We start from the raw sequence: 17,007 nt of genomic DNA, 5'->3' as shown, positions 1-17,007 counted from the left end.
ATATTGTACACTGCTATTATATAAATCATTCTCTTTAAAATCCTTACAATACAATGAGTGTCTTTTCCCCATCGAAGCATTGGCTGACAAAGTTTACATGTCATTAATTAGTTAATTGGAAACACCTGCTGAGGGCGGGACAATCTGCGCACGGGACAGTAGCCGTTGTTGACATGCTGGTGATTGACAGGAGGCTGTAGGGTTGAGCGTTTCCCAAAGACAAAATGTTCTTGTTTTCTATAATAGGATACATGGCGAGTTATGCGCATGTCTGACTCATACTGCTGCTGTTAGAAGTATTTCCTCTAAGCTCCACCTGAACCTGCAGGGAAGTCATGAGCAGTCCGCAGAGTCCCTCTCCCCTCCGGTGGTTCAGAGCGCTGCGAAGGTAACGTAGCCAGTGGATGGGCTTTGTGCATCACCTGTTTGAGGGTGAAGTTAGTTTCAGGTTGGAAATTAGCAAACACTCACTCGGATGCTTAACTTACTTTCTATCATCTCTCTTAACCACAGGACTTTACTAAGGGACCATCAATAAATACTATTTGAATGACTAAATTCCCCATATAATGCTAAAACAAATTATTATTAAATTATAATATTAATAAAAAAATATATATATTCAATTATTATATTGAATTATTCTTCGTGACAAATCAAACAGATGTGTCATATACGCTTAGTCACTGTAAGATGACATGGAAACTACCACAAAAAAGCTAGACCTTTCAATAAAAAACAGCAACAAATATAAATAAAATAGAAGATACAAAATACAATTACTAAAACTGAAATGATAAAATATATATGTCAGATCAATACACACACAAAAACACTACAGCAATAAAAATAAGTTGTGCCTCATAAGAGAGATTCATTCAAATGTTTTAAGCAGCATTTTCACCAGTATTTTCAAGTTGGCAAACACATTGGTTTTGTGGCATTACAATTTTAATTGTTCATGGTCCCCAAGTAAATCCCTGTAGTTAAGAGAGAGGGCTGGGGTGTTATATACTGTGGTACCAGATTGAACTTGTTAGGATTTCCACTATTTCTCCCTACCACTGGAGCGTTTACATAACATGTGCATTGGCTTAACTGCACACTAACTCTATTCAGAACAAAGGTCCAGCAGTGGAGAACTCTTGATTGGAATAAACATGAGTGGAAAAACAAGGGTGTGCTATTCGTGTCAAAGGAATGGCCGGTTAACATGCAGAAGGTAGGGTAATAATGGATTGAAGATATATTTTATTGCCCTGTGGTGATAAAAATGAGTTGATTGGCTGCTGTTTCAGGACCAGGCTGGGGGAGCCCTGTTTGAAGACATACCCTCTGGAGTGTGAGGGTCTCCTGAGAAGGGCGAGAGTCACCTTTCAAGCTGGACACACCCTCAAAGAGAGTTTCAGAGTGGCACAGCTGGGGGCCGTGGTGCGGATGCTGGAGGAACACGAGAGTGACTTTGTGGATGCTCTTGGAAAAGACCTTCATAAGGTGAGGGGTGAATAAGTCAACTAAAGTGAATATGCTTTCTTAAAACATCAGACTATGACGATGCAAATTGACATAACGGTCCAATTAGTAATTACTTTATTTTTCAACCAGCCAAGGTTTGAGGCAGTTGTGTCAGAACTTATTCTCGTCAAGAATGAGGCCCTGTATGCCATCAACAACCTTAAGAAGTGGATGCAGCCGCAGCATGTGGAAAGAAACCTGGTGAGACTATTGCCCTCTTTTTTCCCAATATGTCTTCCAAATATTGGGATTATGAAGGATTTACACAACCTTTTTGGAGAGAACATTTTGTCTCACTTCTACAAAGAAATGATTGTTCTGTTCTTCTGTGGCCGCCAAAGCAGATTAAAACTTAAGCTGCCTTGACATTTTCACAAGAGTTAAGTGGGCTAATGTCTTTTTCACAAGAGTTCGGTTTCACCTGTAACCTAATTTTGAGCTCCTCTGATTGGTGTAGTCCACGACGTTAGACGAGTGTCTGATGGTCAGTGAGCCGCTGGGGGTTGTGTTTATCGTGGGGACCTGGTGCAGCCCTGTGGAAACGTGTCTGGTGCCTCTGGTAGGGGCCATCGCAGCAGGTACAGAGACTCAAGACACTCAGTTAATCAGTTTAAATGGCGTATCATGTTACACATTGCATTTAGCTGACACTTTTATCCAAAGCGACTTCGACCAAGAAGATACAAACTTGAAGAAAACAGAACCATATAAGTACATCAGGTTTCATAGAGCCAAAACATTTCAAGTGCTACTCAACTGGCTTTAGATAAGCCAGTCCTTTATTAGTATACAAGTGCTTTGTTAGTAATTGTATTGCTCGAAGTGGAGTCGAAAGAGATGAGTTTTCAGTCTTACACACAGACCTTATGATTTCATAATTCAAATTTGTGTAGGAAACTGTACAATCATCAGCCCCTCTGAGTGCACCGCTCACACTACACAGCTCCTGCATCGCCTTATCCCCTTCTACTTGGACAATGTGAGTAATGGCCTAGAAGGACAGCAGACCTTTTTTCTTTTGTTTCTCAAATATTCTAGTAAATGTTTATAGGTACTTTGATAAAATAGGTTGTGTATTTTCTTTAATTTGTTTGTGCATATTGACTTATTTGTATGATTGCACCAAGTAGGACCGTTTTTGGTCTGATTCCAAAGAGAATTAAATAACTCACTCATTCATTACCACTGAATCTGCAGTTTTACCATTTATTGATTCAAATTAAGGACCTACAATATAACATTTAATCTGATTTAAAAATCTTTTTTTCTCAAGGAATGCTTCCATGTGATTCTTGCAGGCACACGTGACTTTCCTGAAGTTGTGGAACTGAAATTTGACCATGTCTTCTTTACAGGTGAAACTTCAATATAAAACGCTTTTGAGAGTATTTATTTGATGATTTTTTACATTAAATGTGTATGCTGGTCAATCCCTAGGAAACAGGTCGGAAGGAACCAGAATTGCTCAGGCTGCAGCTCGCACACTCACGCCTGTCACCCTTATTTTGGGTGGAAAGAACCCGTGTTATGTAGACCAAGACTGTGACATTGACACCACGGCACAGCGCATCGCCTGGGCACGTTTTCACAATGCAGGGCAGAGCTTGGTGGCTCCTTTCTACATCCTGTGCCACACGACAGTCACAGCACGACTGGTGCAGGCTCTGAAGTGTTGCCTCACGCAGTTCTACGGGTCTGATCCCAGAGAGTCAAGCAGTTACGGCCGCATGGTCAATCTAGATATATTCAACCGTACGAAGAACATCCTGTGGAGATCTGGCAAGGTGGCGGTCGGTGGGCAAGTGATAGAAGCAGAAAAATATATTGGTAAGAATTATCTGTGTGGAATTCTTCGAAACAAAGCATTTCTTTAATGATCTTAACTTCTCTTAATTCTTTCTGAAGCCCCAACAATTTTGACAGAAGTAACGGAATCAGATCCCATCATGCAACAGGACATTTTTGGCCCAGTTCTTCCTGTTCTGACTGTGAACAATGTAGATGAAGCAATTGCCTTCATAAATAAGCAAGAGAAACCCCTCTGCGTGTATGCATATTCGAGCAACAGCAAGGTATGATTCAAGTTAAGACACTCTATTGACTGTAACATTGTGGTGTGAGTATTCTGATCATGTGTTGGACTTTCTGATAATGCAGGTCATCACAAGACTAATGAGTGAGACTTCTAGTGGTAGCTTTTGCTCAAACGACAGCATCCTTCAGAGTCTGATGGTGGCTCTGCCTTTCGGTGGAGTTGGTAAGTCAATGACAGCATAGTATAAATAATGGAAAACATGGAATAATATTTCCTGTTAAATCAACTCTCAATCTTTTTTTTGACAGGTGCCAGTGGAATGGGTTCCTACCATGGCCGCTACAGCTTTGATACCTTCTCTCACAGGAAATCATGCCTGCTAAGAAGCACACGGTTTGAGTGTGTAACCTATCTGCGTTATCCACCCTATGAGGATCGCAATCTGTCTCTCATGACATGGGCCAGCACCCTGTCCCAGAAGAGCCAGGGATGGTGCCACATCCTGTGACTGTGTGGGAGGGGGATAATAACAGAGCCATGTTGGAAGAAGGCCACTCACTCCCCAAGTGCTGAACTGTTCTGACATGCAAATGTATTGTTAAAGTATTACAAATGGCTGAGAATGTGCTGGGGTAAAGCTATATCTTATAGAGAAAAGAGCAATCTACATAGTAGTTGTTCAATATCTGGCTAAACATAGTTTTAAAACCAACACAAGATACTGGCCAGTATTTAAAGGTGGTCTGCTTGAGTACACCAACAAAATGTTTGGAAAATAAAAAAAATGTTCTGAAAGTTGAAGCCACTGTGAAGTTTATTACTGCTTATGTTCCCACATTATAATAAGAAGAAAGTTGCATCAGGATAACAAACAATTAATCAATAAACTGTGAAATCTCTGCAACACCAACCATCCACAATAACAAAATAGATCTGCGTCTATTCCTCATGTGAGAACCTGGTCATTCAGGTCTTGTGTAGATAGTCTCCACACTGCCTTCTTTCATGGCTGCATATCTGGCCGCTGTGAACAGGTAGTCGCTCAATCTGAGGGAAAAATATGCGATTTCTATTGGATGTGAAATACAGACATCATTTTCTCATATTCATTTTAAAGCACTGGACTGACCTGTTCAAAAACTTGGCCACATCTGCATCTGCCTCGCCTGATCGCACAATTGGAGCAACACTATAACAAGAAACAAAGATCTGTGAGAACCTTCTGTGCCAGAAAAGCAAGATATAGGGGGACATTTTGCGACAAACAGGGCAAGGAATATGCTGAAACCAACCTGCGTTCGGCTCTCCGACACACTGTCCGAGCCAAGTGCAATGCTGCGCTGCCCTTCCCTCCGGACTGTGACACAAAAAGCTCAGGTATCAGTGCAACAGGAAAACATTTACTCTCATGAGAACTCAGTGTCTTACAGAGGCTCAGATGGGCTTACAGGTAAAATGAAGTTGGTCAGTGGTGGCAGTTCTTCAGTAAACGTATCAATCCAGGTCTCCAGGTCTGAAATTGGCTGAGCTGCAAATTTTGTTCTACCTTACAAAAACAGAACAGACATAAATCAATTAAATCTTCAATCACATTAGACACATTTTAAAGTATTAGAAAAGCGAGTGCATATGTAACAGTTGTAAATACATACTTATGTGGCTTTCTCTTGCAGATGATTGAGGAGTGGCGATATTGGAGCCCACGTCTTGTAAAATGCACTGTATCTGCAATTAATGGAATAATACTCTTATACACAGTTGCATGTCTGCAATGAAAAAAAGGTTATTGAATGCAATATGCTAATCAAACCTTGTCCAGCTGATATGTGAAGGTGTGACCTTTGTCAAGGCAAAATTCTCTAGCCAAGCTGTAATGTAAAATTAACATAACATGTTAACTCAGTGAGGCAGATTATAGAAAAAGTGACTGGTGGATAGTAGAAACTTTACCCTATAGCTGATGACAGCTCATCTGTATTTCCCAAGGCTTCAAAAATATGATCTTCCTTTGGCCTCCTTTCTCCTGTAAATGTGCTGGAGAAACCTTTTAGGGGGCAAAGAAAGAGTAAAAGAAGGAATGGATTCGTTAAAAAAAATAAAAAACGTATTATCAAAGTGGTGTAACATCATGTTTTGATTCCTAGTTAAAAAATAACCTTTGTCTCCAGTTTTGGTGTATATTTTGGGTCCCCTGTTGTCTTCTTCAGTGGCATAACTGTAGGGAGAAAAGAAAATATGTATATAAAATACATTTGAAAAACACTTTATAGTGAAACATGTAACACGGCGAAATGCATGTAGGCTACCCCTTTTGTTTCATAACAACGTATTTTGTTGTGTCCCCAGGTTTTTCAAGTCTCAGTTTCAAACAAGACTCCATGTAGATACACTTTGATAAATTGCCTTTCTTTGATAAGTATCCCTGTGTAGTAGCTGCCTAATAGGACTCAATGTTACATACTACAACATGAGTAGATGAATACTTTGCACGACTACTTTGACAAAGAACAGGAATGTACTACCTTCTGCTTGAACACAATGTGTTTCTTGTCTGAGGCTCGCGTAAGAACCTACATGTCCTTACAACACAACGGAGGTGAGCAGGTTTTATGATAAACGATGCCATGTTAATGCAAGAAGCTAACTGCTAAAGGTGAACGGTAGTGGGAAACGCGTTTTGTCCCTCTGTGGTGTCCGTAGTTTATGGGCGTTTCGTTTTCATCGTATGATTGGTCAACTCACCGTGTGGTTTGAACGCCGATTGGACAACATAATATATGTGCGGCAAGCTGCGGCGCTGATTGGATACTGGGAGCCGAACCCATGTTATTCTCTCCTTCTCTGAATCGGCTGTGCTTTTAACATGTTTTATCAACGCTGCTATGAAGCAAAGCACAGCAAAGCACTTTGCTGCATTTAGACTAAAGACAGCTCACTTAAACTCTCTGTATTCGTTGAGACTTCATGAGGGGTAGAGTTGTCGTCTGCGTGCTGTTGCTTCAGAGGATTAACATTAGCTAGGTGACTGAGCTAGCTAATAATAACACTGTCAGTGACAAGTTGGGCTTAAAGCTGCCCAGTTCTGGACGCATTTCTTCACTCTGCAAGCTTTTACAGAAATGACAGTCAAAGACGTATTCGTGTCTGCTCCAGGGAAGGCGATCCTCCACGGAGAGCATGCGGTGGTGCACGGAAAGGTAAAGTACTGCTGAAAGAGATGAAATTCGACAATGTGTGAGATACATCTGGGTTAGTCAGAGCAATGATGTCCTTCACAGGACCAACACCTTCTGTATATGTGCAGTCTAATGCAATAACAGTTGAAGGATCTCAGTTTAAATGCAATGTTGCTATCTTCCAGAAGCTTTCACTTCTTTTATTTGTTTGTTCATTTTATGTCTATTTTTTTATTTTTCCAATGATGTGCAATGCCTTGTTTTAACATGTTGCTGTGACCAACAATCTTTCTTATCTTATGTTATTAAACTAAATCTCTGCAATCTGTAAACTATACTGTACAACAAATATCAACCCATCTTTGCACGAAAAATAACAACAATCATCCAATTAGCACCAATTTCCTGGAACATTACTTAAAATAATGTGCACGTAATTGTGTAAATGTCATTTATTAACCCTGTATATCTCTGCTCTATTATAGGTGGCTCTTGCTGTGAGTTTGAACCTGAGGACATATTTACGGTTGAAAGGCACCACGACTGGCAACGTTTGCATCAACCTCCCAAATATCGACACTTTCCTCTGCTATGACCTTTCTGAGCTGAAGCAGCTTATTCCTGTTTCCTGCGGTAAGGGACGGTGCAGCACTGGGGACCATTAACACCTACAAACATTGTTGTGCAGGCACAGTTTGGTGTGATTTCAGACTTTTCACAATGTCTAAAACTAGTCAAGTTTTTACTAATATACAATGAACTCCAACACATATTATAAGAGTAGATGCCACAACTTAAAATCAATATCAACTTACTATTGACCAGATGTGTATAATCCTTTCACATTACATTCTAGTGATTTTGATGATTGCTCTGTTTTATACCTCATGTTAACAGGTAAGCGTGAGGAGGGAAAACCTCTAGATGCTGAACTTGTGAGGAAACTGCGTGAATTTATCGGTGTCACCAATGGAAACTTGGACAATTGCAACATGGCCACCCTATCCTTCCTCTACATCTACATCTCACTGTTCGGATCAAGGTGAGATAGTTCTTCTCAGCATTTGTTCCTTTTGTTATTGCATCTGGTTGGCTAAGATGGCCACAAAGATCCAATTACCCATTTCACATATTCTACACATTATAGAAAACCAATAGGCTTTATATAAAAAATAGATGTAGTCACTCTGGAATGAAAACCAATAGACTTCAGTGTTTCCCACAGAATTTGATTCTATTTGTGGACCGCACAAAAAAAGAAAAGCCAAAGGCCCCTTAACCTATTCGGGTGGCCCACGCATCCACCCCCCCTCAAATAAGATAATACGTGCGAGTTCATGGCTACTGTAGACAACGTTGTTGTTGCTCTGTGTTGCGTTGTTAATGAGTGAGACACACCGGAGTTGAGGATCTGTGGGGTTTGTTCTCCCAAAAATATAATTTACAATTTAGGCATTTAGCAGACGCCTTATTCCAAAGGGACTTACAATGACCAATTACAGGGACATTCTCCCTGGAGTAACCGAGGGCCAAGTGCCTTACTCAAGGGCAAGTGGTGTTCCAGGCAGGATTTGAACTCGCAACCTTCCAATCATCAGCCCACCTCACTATCCATTATTAGACTAAAAAAAAAAAAAGAAGAATAATAATTTTTTTTTTTATGAGTTCCATTTGTGGCGGACCATATTTAATTGTGGCTGCCCGCCACAAATAAATCAATGTATGGGAAACACTGGATATAAAAAGCAGATAAAGTCACTGTGAAATGACCCATTTGTTTGTATACCAGGTTTCTGAAGCTTTGAGTTAGGCAGTATAGCCGTCACCATCTTACAAACGGAGGCTCATTATTCATGTTATTTCCTCAGTGAGCTGCCCAGCCTGACGGTGTCCGTGTGGTCGGAGCTGCCCACCGGAGCGGGCCTGGGGTCCAGTGCTGCCTACTCGGTGTGTTTGGCTTCAGCTCTGCTCTGTGCAAGTGGAGCCATCCCTGCTCCCCTCAAAGAGTCGGATCAAAGTGCAAGGTAACAACGCTATGTTAAAGGAATGTCTCTATGATAAGCTGTGTATGCAGTTTTTGTAGGCAACATTTTTGATGAATAGGATCTAAAAACCTAAGTAATGTGGTTTGAAGCTTACAGAGAATGAAAGACCTTGAATGACAACGTTATATTTCTTTAAAAGCAAAACTACTTCATGGTTTTGGAGTAAACACAACAGCATGAATGCCTGTTTAGTGTATTGCAATCCCAAACAGAGTCACCATTAGTAACTTGAATTAAGTTTTTAGGACCTGCTTTGTTTTTCTCAGAGCTGCCCGCATGAAAGCCCTTTTAACTAAGATCTGTATGAACTGTTAAAACAAACGAGAGATTGTCTCCATTGTTTTTGTATTGTATTATGTTGTAAGGTGTTAATACCATTTAGTACCGACTAAAAATATAACATTTTAAATGGATTCATCACAAACAGCATCTGTTTAACTCATCCATTACACATCTATACCTAGAGTGTTTACCCGTGTATGGCTCTGAGATAAGGAGGTAGTTAAAGATTTGGTCTTTGAGGGTCTGTTAGTATGCAAAGCTTTTTCTTTTAATTTACAACTAATTACAGGTGGTGTCAGGAGGACCTGGAGCAGATCAACAGCTGGGCTTTCCAGGGGGAAATGATCATCCATGGTAATCCTTCAGGAGTAGACAACGCTGTAGGAACCTGGGGTGAGGCATTCAATTATCTGGCATAGTACATATGGTGCTATACCTCCCTTTGTCTTTAATGGAACCACCACTGGTTATTATCATTTGATGATTATCTTTTTAATGAATTTGATTTCCCTGAATGTAGGTGGCATGCTGAGATTCTTGGCCGGGAAGATAATACCACTGAGCAGGTAATGACACTGATTAACACTTTTTAATTTGATTTCATTTAAAAAAGAGAGTACACAGTGAGTTAATAACAAGCATAGTGTGAAAACACAAATATTGTCCGGGTAGAATTAGTTCACCAGAATAATACGTGTGTTTGACCTTTCTGATCTGTCTGCTTTACTTCCAGGGTGCCGTTGTTAAGAATCCTGCTCACTAACACCAAAGTACCACGTAGCACCAAGGTACTTGTTGCCGGGGTGAAGGACAAGATTAACAAGGTACTAAATGGTTTCTTCCTCCCCCGCGTGTTACTTGCCGACACTGTAATTAATATAATAGGCGGTGCTTTTGCATAGCAGATACTCCGGAGCCTGGCGTTGAGTGCCTTCATAAAATATTGAAATTAAACTCTTAGCCAGCACCCCTGTGTGCTGTTGCCTTGGTGACAGCAGCAGGTGTGCCGATATCTGCCTCCGACATAGATCGGCCTGGTTGGTGTTGTGATCATGCCGGAGCAAAATCAACACTGCTATTTCACTTTCTGTTGAAAATTAGAATCATGTGAACAAAGACACTTGTGATGTTGATCTGCTGTATTTCTGTTTTCCTCCTCCTAGTTCCCCTCCATCATGACCCCGGTGCTTGACTCAGTTGATGCCATTTCCTGCACTTGTGAGAAAATCCTCTCAGAGATGACCTGCGAGCCCATCACTGGAGAGCACTATAATATTCTAGAGGTACAAAATATGAATACATTGTGGAAAGCATCTTGCATCATAAACAAGTCATTCAGACCTAACATAGGATTTCAAAATGAATCAAATAGAATATCATGTTCTGTTTTTAATCCCGAGAGCCTATATCCACACCCACATGACTAATCCTCTGTTGACAGAAACAGGTTTTAACAACAGCTGTGTCCTATCATCTATAGGAGCTCATTGACATTAACCAGCACCATCTGAATGTGATGGGCGTGGGACACCCCTCCCTGGACACACTGTGCCAGGTCACATTGACCAAAGGGCTCCACAGCAAGCTCACCGGCGCGGGGGGAGGGGGCTGCGGCATCACCCTTCTGAGACCAGGTACTGTACACATACCGCTTCACTGTGTATGTCACAACTGTGTGCACTTTAAGAGGTCGCAAAGATTAGAAAAACAGGATACAAATGCAGTCCAATCACTGAATCATTATTGTGTTGCACTGTTGGAGAAGCCTGTGACCTAAGATTTTCATCGACATAACTACTCTGTAGCTATGTTCGTATGACAAATAAAGAACCTTGAAGAGGTTATATAAACAGACAGATGTTTGGGTCTTCTAAAGCAGAAAAAGGTAATTTAAAAGATGTTATACATTTTTCAAAAGAAGTGGAGAAACGTCTGTTACTCTTACACTGACTGACTTAACTTACTCAGTTTAAGTCACCTATTTTCTACATCCTTGATTTAATTTGTCCTTTCATTAAATGAATCTAATAAAGGTAGTTTGACAAGTCAGACTGCTGATGACGACAAATATTCCTTGAACGCTGCCTCATTCCTCCTCTCTGAAACAACAAACTGGGCGGAAGGAAATGAGAAGGCTTCATTTGAGGCTTCTTTGTTCTGTGGGACCTACTGTGGAATAAGCTATAAGGACACGTTGTATCATCCTCTCTTTGACAAAACAAACAGAACCTGTGAGTTCAGTCTTTGTTTGTGCCTGCAGCCTGTAGCAGAATAAATGTTCCAACTCCTCTAAATAGTTTTCCAAATGCTCATTATTTGTTTTCTTAGCAATCAGTGTGAATTGCAGCTATTTTCAAATAGATTGCCTGGTTTCTGTCTTCTCTAATGTTCTCTGAGAGTGTTTATATTAAATCTTTCAGGAAACGGGCACTAAGTCAAGTAATTTTATCATCATGTTTTAGCTGCTCCTGCATCTGAGGCTCTAAGTTAAGCCCGTGGTTAGCATGAAGTACACTTTGGACCGTTTCCATCCAACACTCAGCAGGAGAGTGCTTATTATCCTTCATCTTTGAGATCCTTGACTTTTGCTTTCAGTGGCAAAGACTTTGCACGTGTATCCCTGAAAGCACCACTGTATCCATTTTATTCCTGTACATTGAAACAACAACACATCTATCTCTAGCTTGTAAACACTTTTTATTTTAATGTTTTAACCATAGCCCACTCTGACATACTTTTCTGACTTTATTATGACTTGTTTGTTTTGTAGAGACGGACTCCTCTGTTGTCCAGACTACAGTGCAGGACTTGAAAGACTGCGGCTTTGACTGCTGGGAGACGAGTATTGGCGGGCCGGGGGTCCAGCAGCACTCTCCGCTCTCTGTTAAGGAGGAAGTTCTGGAGATTTTAAACCGTTACTGAGACGGGGGCTTAACAAGAGGACAGTTTGTCTTTTACGGTGTTTACCTAAAGAACTGAGGTATGCTCAACTCATGAACTGAGCCCAATGGACCAAGGAACATTTCACACTGAAGGAGACGGAAAGAGCGTCCTACATTTTCTTGTTGGAAGACTAACTGTTTTGAAACTAACAGCAAAAGCTACTGTGTCTCTAACGAATTACTGATATTAATTTTAAACTGTGTGAACATGACTAAATGGTACAATGGTACGCTTTGTCCACAAGATGGCATCGGAGTTGCACCGATGCTTTTTCTATGCAACCGGAGTTATGGTAAGGGGATCTGATACATTGATTCATGTCTAAGTGAAGCGCTGGCAGGATTCATTTATATTTTAATCAAAATGTTCAACAAAGTACAGCCAACATACCTTAATGGATAAGATGATTGTCATTAATTGCTCGATGTTTGCATTGCACTGTTGTTGGATAACAGCTAGAATGAAAGTAGTCACTTTACAGAAATTATGATGAAGTTTGATAAATAGATTTTTGATTATTCAACAAAACTCAATGATTATTATTCAGGTTTTTAAGAGGTTTCTCAACAGGCTTTGATATTTCTCTGGATTATAAACAATGATGGTGAGACCAGGAAATACTAATATCCTAACTATACTCTAAGGCAGGGGTGTCAAACTCAAGGCCCGGGGGCCAAATCCGGCCCGCAACTTCATTTTATGTGTCCCCACAAGAGCTTGCAAAGAATATAATATGTTACATGGCGATTTACAGAAGAACGTTGCCCATACATGGAGCGCAATGCATCTGACTTTTTTTCAAAATGTCACCTTTTTTATTTTGCTTTTCTTTTAAAATCATTTTGTGACATTCTCACTGAAGAGACTTGCAATTATTTGCCCTAGACTTCTGCTTTCAGACCGAGTTAATTATGAAGTTATTACCCTATCCGATAATAATCCAATGCAGAGGCAATAATGTAATATAATACATTATTTTATATATATTAAATATTTATATATGTACTTTTATATAGTCTTAAAGTTACAACCGGCCCTTTGAGTGCAGCCATAATGCGAATGTGGCCGTGATGAAATTGAGTTTGACACCTCTGCTCTAAAGAGTACTCATAATATAATGTAAAGCTTTCACAGTCATACATTATTATAAGACATTATTATTGTATTATTATTATTATATTATTATATCATAAGACAGAAGCATGCTGCTATAAATCAACAAGTTTTTTATCATGCTTTATTTTTAACATAAATTATTTGAATATTTACACTTAACTTGTCTTTGTGATTTATTCATATTAAATCTGAAGAAAGAGAAATATTTGTTAGAGATTGGTGTTTTTTTTTCAATCTCAAAATAAGGCATGCCATATGCTGTTTGTGTCTGCAGTTAGAAACCAGCTAGCTGTTTCATTCTGCTAATAGAGGATGGGGAGAGGGGAACAGCAGGAGTGTGTGGCCTCTCTGGAGCCTCTGGATTAGCACCACTATAATGTGAATCAACAACAACCAGCGTCCTTCTGTGAGTCACACATTAGTGCTGACAGACACACACACACACACACACACACACACACACACGCTTCTCCAAATGTCCCCCTCACTTAATTGCTCTGCCTCCTAAGCATTAAGAAGTATTCTGCAGATGCCGCAGACACAGACGAAGGATCTGTTCAGAATATCCCTGAATTGAAGGAAAGGTCATGGAGGGATTCAGTTGAGTTTGAATATCCATTTCATTTTCTATTTTTTAAATGTCAGGAAGATTGAGTAGTACGATTCTGGCAGTGTACGTGAATACACAACATTTGTCACCCTCCCTCCTTTTCCGCCTGGCGCCCCCTCTGTCCTCTTGAATTGTGTCATCTTTATGTCAGGGCAGCCCCCCGTCAGTGCGCCACACAGTTGCCCCTAACCCCTGCTGGAATTTAATTACCACTGCGCTTTTCAATTGAAATGGCATTGACGAGGGGGGACAAGAGGGAGACAACAGAGCCTGTTTCATTTGAAGCCCCTCTCCTTTCTTTTCCGTCTCATTCTCTCTCACTCCTTTTACCCCTGCGAGGCACAGATGGTATTTTTTTTTATCAATGTCAGCGCCTGCTTCTTTCTGCTCTGATGAATAGAATCTAAAGAGGCCCTGAGATTATTTCAGATAACAGAGGGACTGAGGAAAGGGGGTCAAGGATAGAGGGAGAATGTCAGAATGATAGAGATGCCGTCCCAGCAGTGAGGAAGTAGACGTACAAATCATTTAACATTTAACGTTTAGGGAGTTTTGTCTGGATGGATCAATGTGGGAGAATCAAGGATGTATAATTAATTTTGTCCAAGCAGGAGGAATGAAATGTTAAATGTGAATTTGCTGACTGGTCATGCTCACTGTGGCATATTCCCTCTGGTCTCTCAGTGGACTGGTGAGATGCTTGTCAGGAGCCATTAAGTTTGAGCGCAGAATTAGACCTGACTGACAAGATATCATGTTGCTATCGGCCACTGGTTTGACTAAAAGGGACCCTGTGTTTGACTTCCTATAGTGAGGATTCACATTAACATAAAGAGGCCTCTGGATCACAGTGTGTTGCCGGTTATTATGTTGGAAATTAATTGTTCGTGTCTATATTGTAATTTATGTCATGATATTTTGTGTCAAAAGGGGATGTTGAATTGGCCTCAGCAGGGAAGATTTGTGGGATCATCGTCTCCGAGCATTCATATCGGCAGCATCAACACCATGAGCTCAGTCATGATGGGCTGTATGATCCTCCTGGGGGAGTTTGCCCTTTAGGTAAGTGGAGGGTGGCTGGCAGTGTTAGTAGCAGGGGTCCTTTTAAGACAGCAGGGTACAACTGTGCTGTCAAAGGTTTAGTTTTTAAGGAGGAACATTGAATCCTTCCTTTTTCTTTTAACAACAAAGTAATGCCGATCCCTCCTCTGAGGATCATGAATGGTACAGTTATCCACCAAAGGAAGGTCTTGAAACAATTAACCGGATTTAATGTGACAGAATTATTCTTTTTGTTTTTATTTCCTGTTCTTTTAGTCATCTTGTGACCTTTCAGTTTTATTTTGCATCCCTTTGTGGGGCCCTGACCCCCAGATATGTGAGGTTTCCACCTGGAGTCAGTGTTTTGTCTAGAGCTGTCTTCACTCATGTTTACTTAATGGGCCCACAGTGTTTAGAGCTGCTTGAGCTGTGTTATTATAAACATCTGAAACACATGACTCCCAGCCCACGTCCAGTTTTCCATTATGGAATTGTATCATGTCATTGTATTGATCCTGAAATTGATTCTGTGAAGTCGAGGGCACCTGCAACATATTCTGTCATCCCTCAGTGCCAGGAGAGCTCTTGTTTAATTGCAGGCTAAGGCGCTGTTTTTTCTTGTTGCCTTTGAAAAGCCTCATTGATTTTTATACCTCCCTTCATCCTTGCTGTGCTCCGTTTTTAAGAGCAAATCCTGAAGTTGCCCAGAATGTAAAAGTATGAAACCTGTCAGCGCTTTTTACAAGCTTTCCAGGTGCAATCTATATATGTTAACACCGAAGTAAAAAAAGTCAGGGTTCTGTGCTTTTACATTTCTTTTTGAACAGGATAAGGAAAAAGAGAGATGGTGTTACATTGTGCCTGTCTCTATCTCATATGGGATGGGAAGGAAACGTCTGTCTCTGCCTGTTTTAATTGTTAAAATATTGAGAAAAAGTTACGTCTTCTTTTATTTAAGTATAAATCAGATGCAAAGCAGCATTTTTATAATTAATAGATACATGTTAAATCCATTTAATTCATTTAATTCTTTGATGTGCATGAATGTATGGCTCCTTTAAAGGAAATACATTATCATTTGATAATACATTGCATTTATTAATCTGACGCCCGTAATCCAAACAGGATTGTAATTGTTTTTGCCAGGCTTTAACTGCAGTTTAGAAACTGGCACATACATATATTCAGTGCATTAAGGGTCTATATAGAACAAAAACATCCTAAATGAAATTTGATTTGAATTAATTTGAGAAGCAGCTTATCTTACATTCGTACTCTGAATTTGCTTTGAATTAGAAATAGGTTCTCATCATTTCCCTGGGATTGCATCCAATATATTAGATTCATTTTATTTCTCTCGGGGAGGAGGATGATCTCAAAATGTTATCGCATGACACCCAGTGATTGATGGACCATTACAATGTCAGCCAGATGTACTTAAAACCACAGCTTTTAGGTTGATAAATGACTGCACAAATGGATACATAAAGCTTTTAGAAACAAATATTCCCATCTACAGCGATCTGCAGTCAGATAGTAATGGATGTTCTGCTTGTCTGTCTGTCTCCCCGCTTGCTTCTTTCTGCACATTTTCTGCTCCCAGTGTATATCTCGACCACTGCAGTCATGTAATTACAATAGGACAGGTAGGAGTGTTCATATTTCATCTGCTTGCATTCACGATAACATCTAATAATCCGAAAGCGTTGCAAAATTGGTGTCTCGTTGCTCATGCATTATGAATGAGTCACTGATTGCTTTTTTGCATAGATTAGCAATCATTTCACAGAAATCTTTCATATAAAGATGTGCCAGGAGGGTTCTATCTCTTTTTCTGAAGAGTTGAGGTGACACATCCCACCACTTTTTAAGATAAGACCGACCAGGTGATGCCACTTCTCCCCCTTGCCCCTCTGCTTCTTCTCTTGCTCTCTGATTTATTTCTCTATGCATATCATCATGGGGTTGGGGATAAGTGTAATTTTCAGCCCACTTTGCCACTGATTGCTCACTTAGTGAATATATTCAGAATCTGCAGTGTTATTGTGTTTGGAGCAAAGTGGCTAAGTACCCCTGAAATTCTTTTGCATCAAAGTAAACATTTGTAGGCTCCAGAAGTGCAACGAGAGAAGCAAATCTTCTTCAAAGCTCTAAAATCGTGCCCCCTGCTTCTGGTTTTCAGTGACCTCTGGTCGTCCTCACTTGTAGTTTTAGATCGTCATAGCATGTAAGGAGCTCATATGG

The 17,007-nt window shown here is 40.3% G+C and overlaps 3 protein-coding genes across 4 annotated transcripts; 2 read left to right on the top strand and 1 right to left on the bottom strand.

Annotated features, from left to right (window-relative positions):
* The first annotated feature begins 335 nt into the window (after positions 1-335).
* aldh3b2 (aldehyde dehydrogenase 3 family, member B2) lies at positions 336-4,058 on the top strand. Its single transcript, XM_034200318.1, has 10 exons — positions 336-388; positions 1,299-1,494; positions 1,606-1,716; positions 1,973-2,093; positions 2,409-2,494; positions 2,789-2,870; positions 2,953-3,342; positions 3,421-3,587; positions 3,673-3,772; positions 3,859-4,058. Exons 1-10 carry the CDS (start codon positions 336-338, stop codon positions 4,056-4,058), a joined length of 1,506 nt encoding a protein of 501 aa, XP_034056209.1.
* Positions 4,059-4,340: 282 nt separating this feature from the next.
* Positions 4,341-6,222, bottom strand: mmab (metabolism of cobalamin associated B). Its single transcript, XM_034200319.1, has 9 exons — positions 6,073-6,222; positions 5,707-5,765; positions 5,501-5,594; positions 5,361-5,418; positions 5,203-5,275; positions 4,999-5,096; positions 4,843-4,907; positions 4,680-4,739; positions 4,341-4,597 (listed from the first exon to the last, which is right to left on the bottom strand). Exons 1-9 carry the CDS (start codon positions 6,174-6,176, stop codon positions 4,513-4,515), a joined length of 696 nt encoding a protein of 231 aa, XP_034056210.1. The 5' UTR covers positions 6,177-6,222; the 3' UTR covers positions 4,341-4,512.
* Positions 6,223-6,401: 179 nt separating this feature from the next.
* mvk (mevalonate kinase) lies at positions 6,402-12,524 on the top strand. 2 transcript variants are annotated; one of them, XM_034200313.1, is made up of 10 exons: positions 6,402-6,747; positions 7,212-7,359; positions 7,624-7,768; positions 8,595-8,750; positions 9,343-9,446; positions 9,574-9,619; positions 9,787-9,841; positions 10,217-10,336; positions 10,534-10,687; positions 11,824-12,524. In XM_034200313.1, exons 1-10 carry the CDS (start codon positions 6,670-6,672, stop codon positions 11,973-11,975), a joined length of 1,158 nt encoding a protein of 385 aa, XP_034056204.1. In that variant the 5' UTR covers positions 6,402-6,669; the 3' UTR covers positions 11,976-12,524. The 2 variants fall into 2 exon arrangements, with proteins under 2 accessions (XP_034056204.1, XP_034056203.1); XM_034200312.1 differs by having other exon boundaries at positions 9,787-9,877.
* The last annotated feature ends 4,483 nt before the right edge of the window (positions 12,525-17,007 follow it).

The sequence above is a fragment of the Gymnodraco acuticeps genome, unplaced genomic scaffold, assembly GCF_902827175.1.
Source record: "Gymnodraco acuticeps unplaced genomic scaffold, fGymAcu1.1, whole genome shotgun sequence".
Taxonomy (NCBI): Eukaryota; Metazoa; Chordata; class Actinopteri; order Perciformes; family Bathydraconidae; genus Gymnodraco; species Gymnodraco acuticeps.
The sequence above is the reverse complement of the archived record's forward strand: the minus strand, read 5'-3'. Positions and strand labels throughout refer to the sequence as shown.

Bases quoted from the DNA above. Each gene is read 5' to 3' on its own strand.
- mmab (XM_034200319.1), bottom strand. From the start codon at position 6,176: ATGGCATCGTTTATCATAAAACCTGCTCACCTCCGTTGTGTTGTAAGG. The intron at 5,766-6,072 runs GTAGTACATTCC...TTCTCCCTACAG, and splicing joins ACATTGTGTTCAAGCAGAAG to TTATGCCACTGAAGAAGACA. The intron at 5,419-5,500 runs GTAAAGTTTCTA...TTTACATTACAG, and splicing joins GAGCTGTCATCAGCTATAGG to CTTGGCTAGAGAATTTTGCC.
- mvk (XM_034200312.1), top strand. From the start codon at position 6,670: ATGACAGTCAAAGACGTATTCGTGTCTGCTCCAGGGAAGGCGATCCTC. The intron at 6,748-7,211 runs GTAAAGTACTGC...GCTCTATTATAG, and splicing joins ATGCGGTGGTGCACGGAAAG to GTGGCTCTTGCTGTGAGTTT. The intron at 10,688-11,823 runs GTACTGTACACA...TTTGTTTTGTAG, and splicing joins CATCACCCTTCTGAGACCAG to AGACGGACTCCTCTGTTGTC.
- aldh3b2 (XM_034200318.1), top strand. From the start codon at position 336: ATGAGCAGTCCGCAGAGTCCCTCTCCCCTCCGGTGGTTCAGAGCGCTG. The intron at 1,717-1,972 runs GTGAGACTATTG...TGATTGGTGTAG, and splicing joins AGCATGTGGAAAGAAACCTG to TCCACGACGTTAGACGAGTG. The intron at 3,343-3,420 runs GTAAGAATTATC...TTCTTTCTGAAG, and splicing joins AGAAGCAGAAAAATATATTG to CCCCAACAATTTTGACAGAA.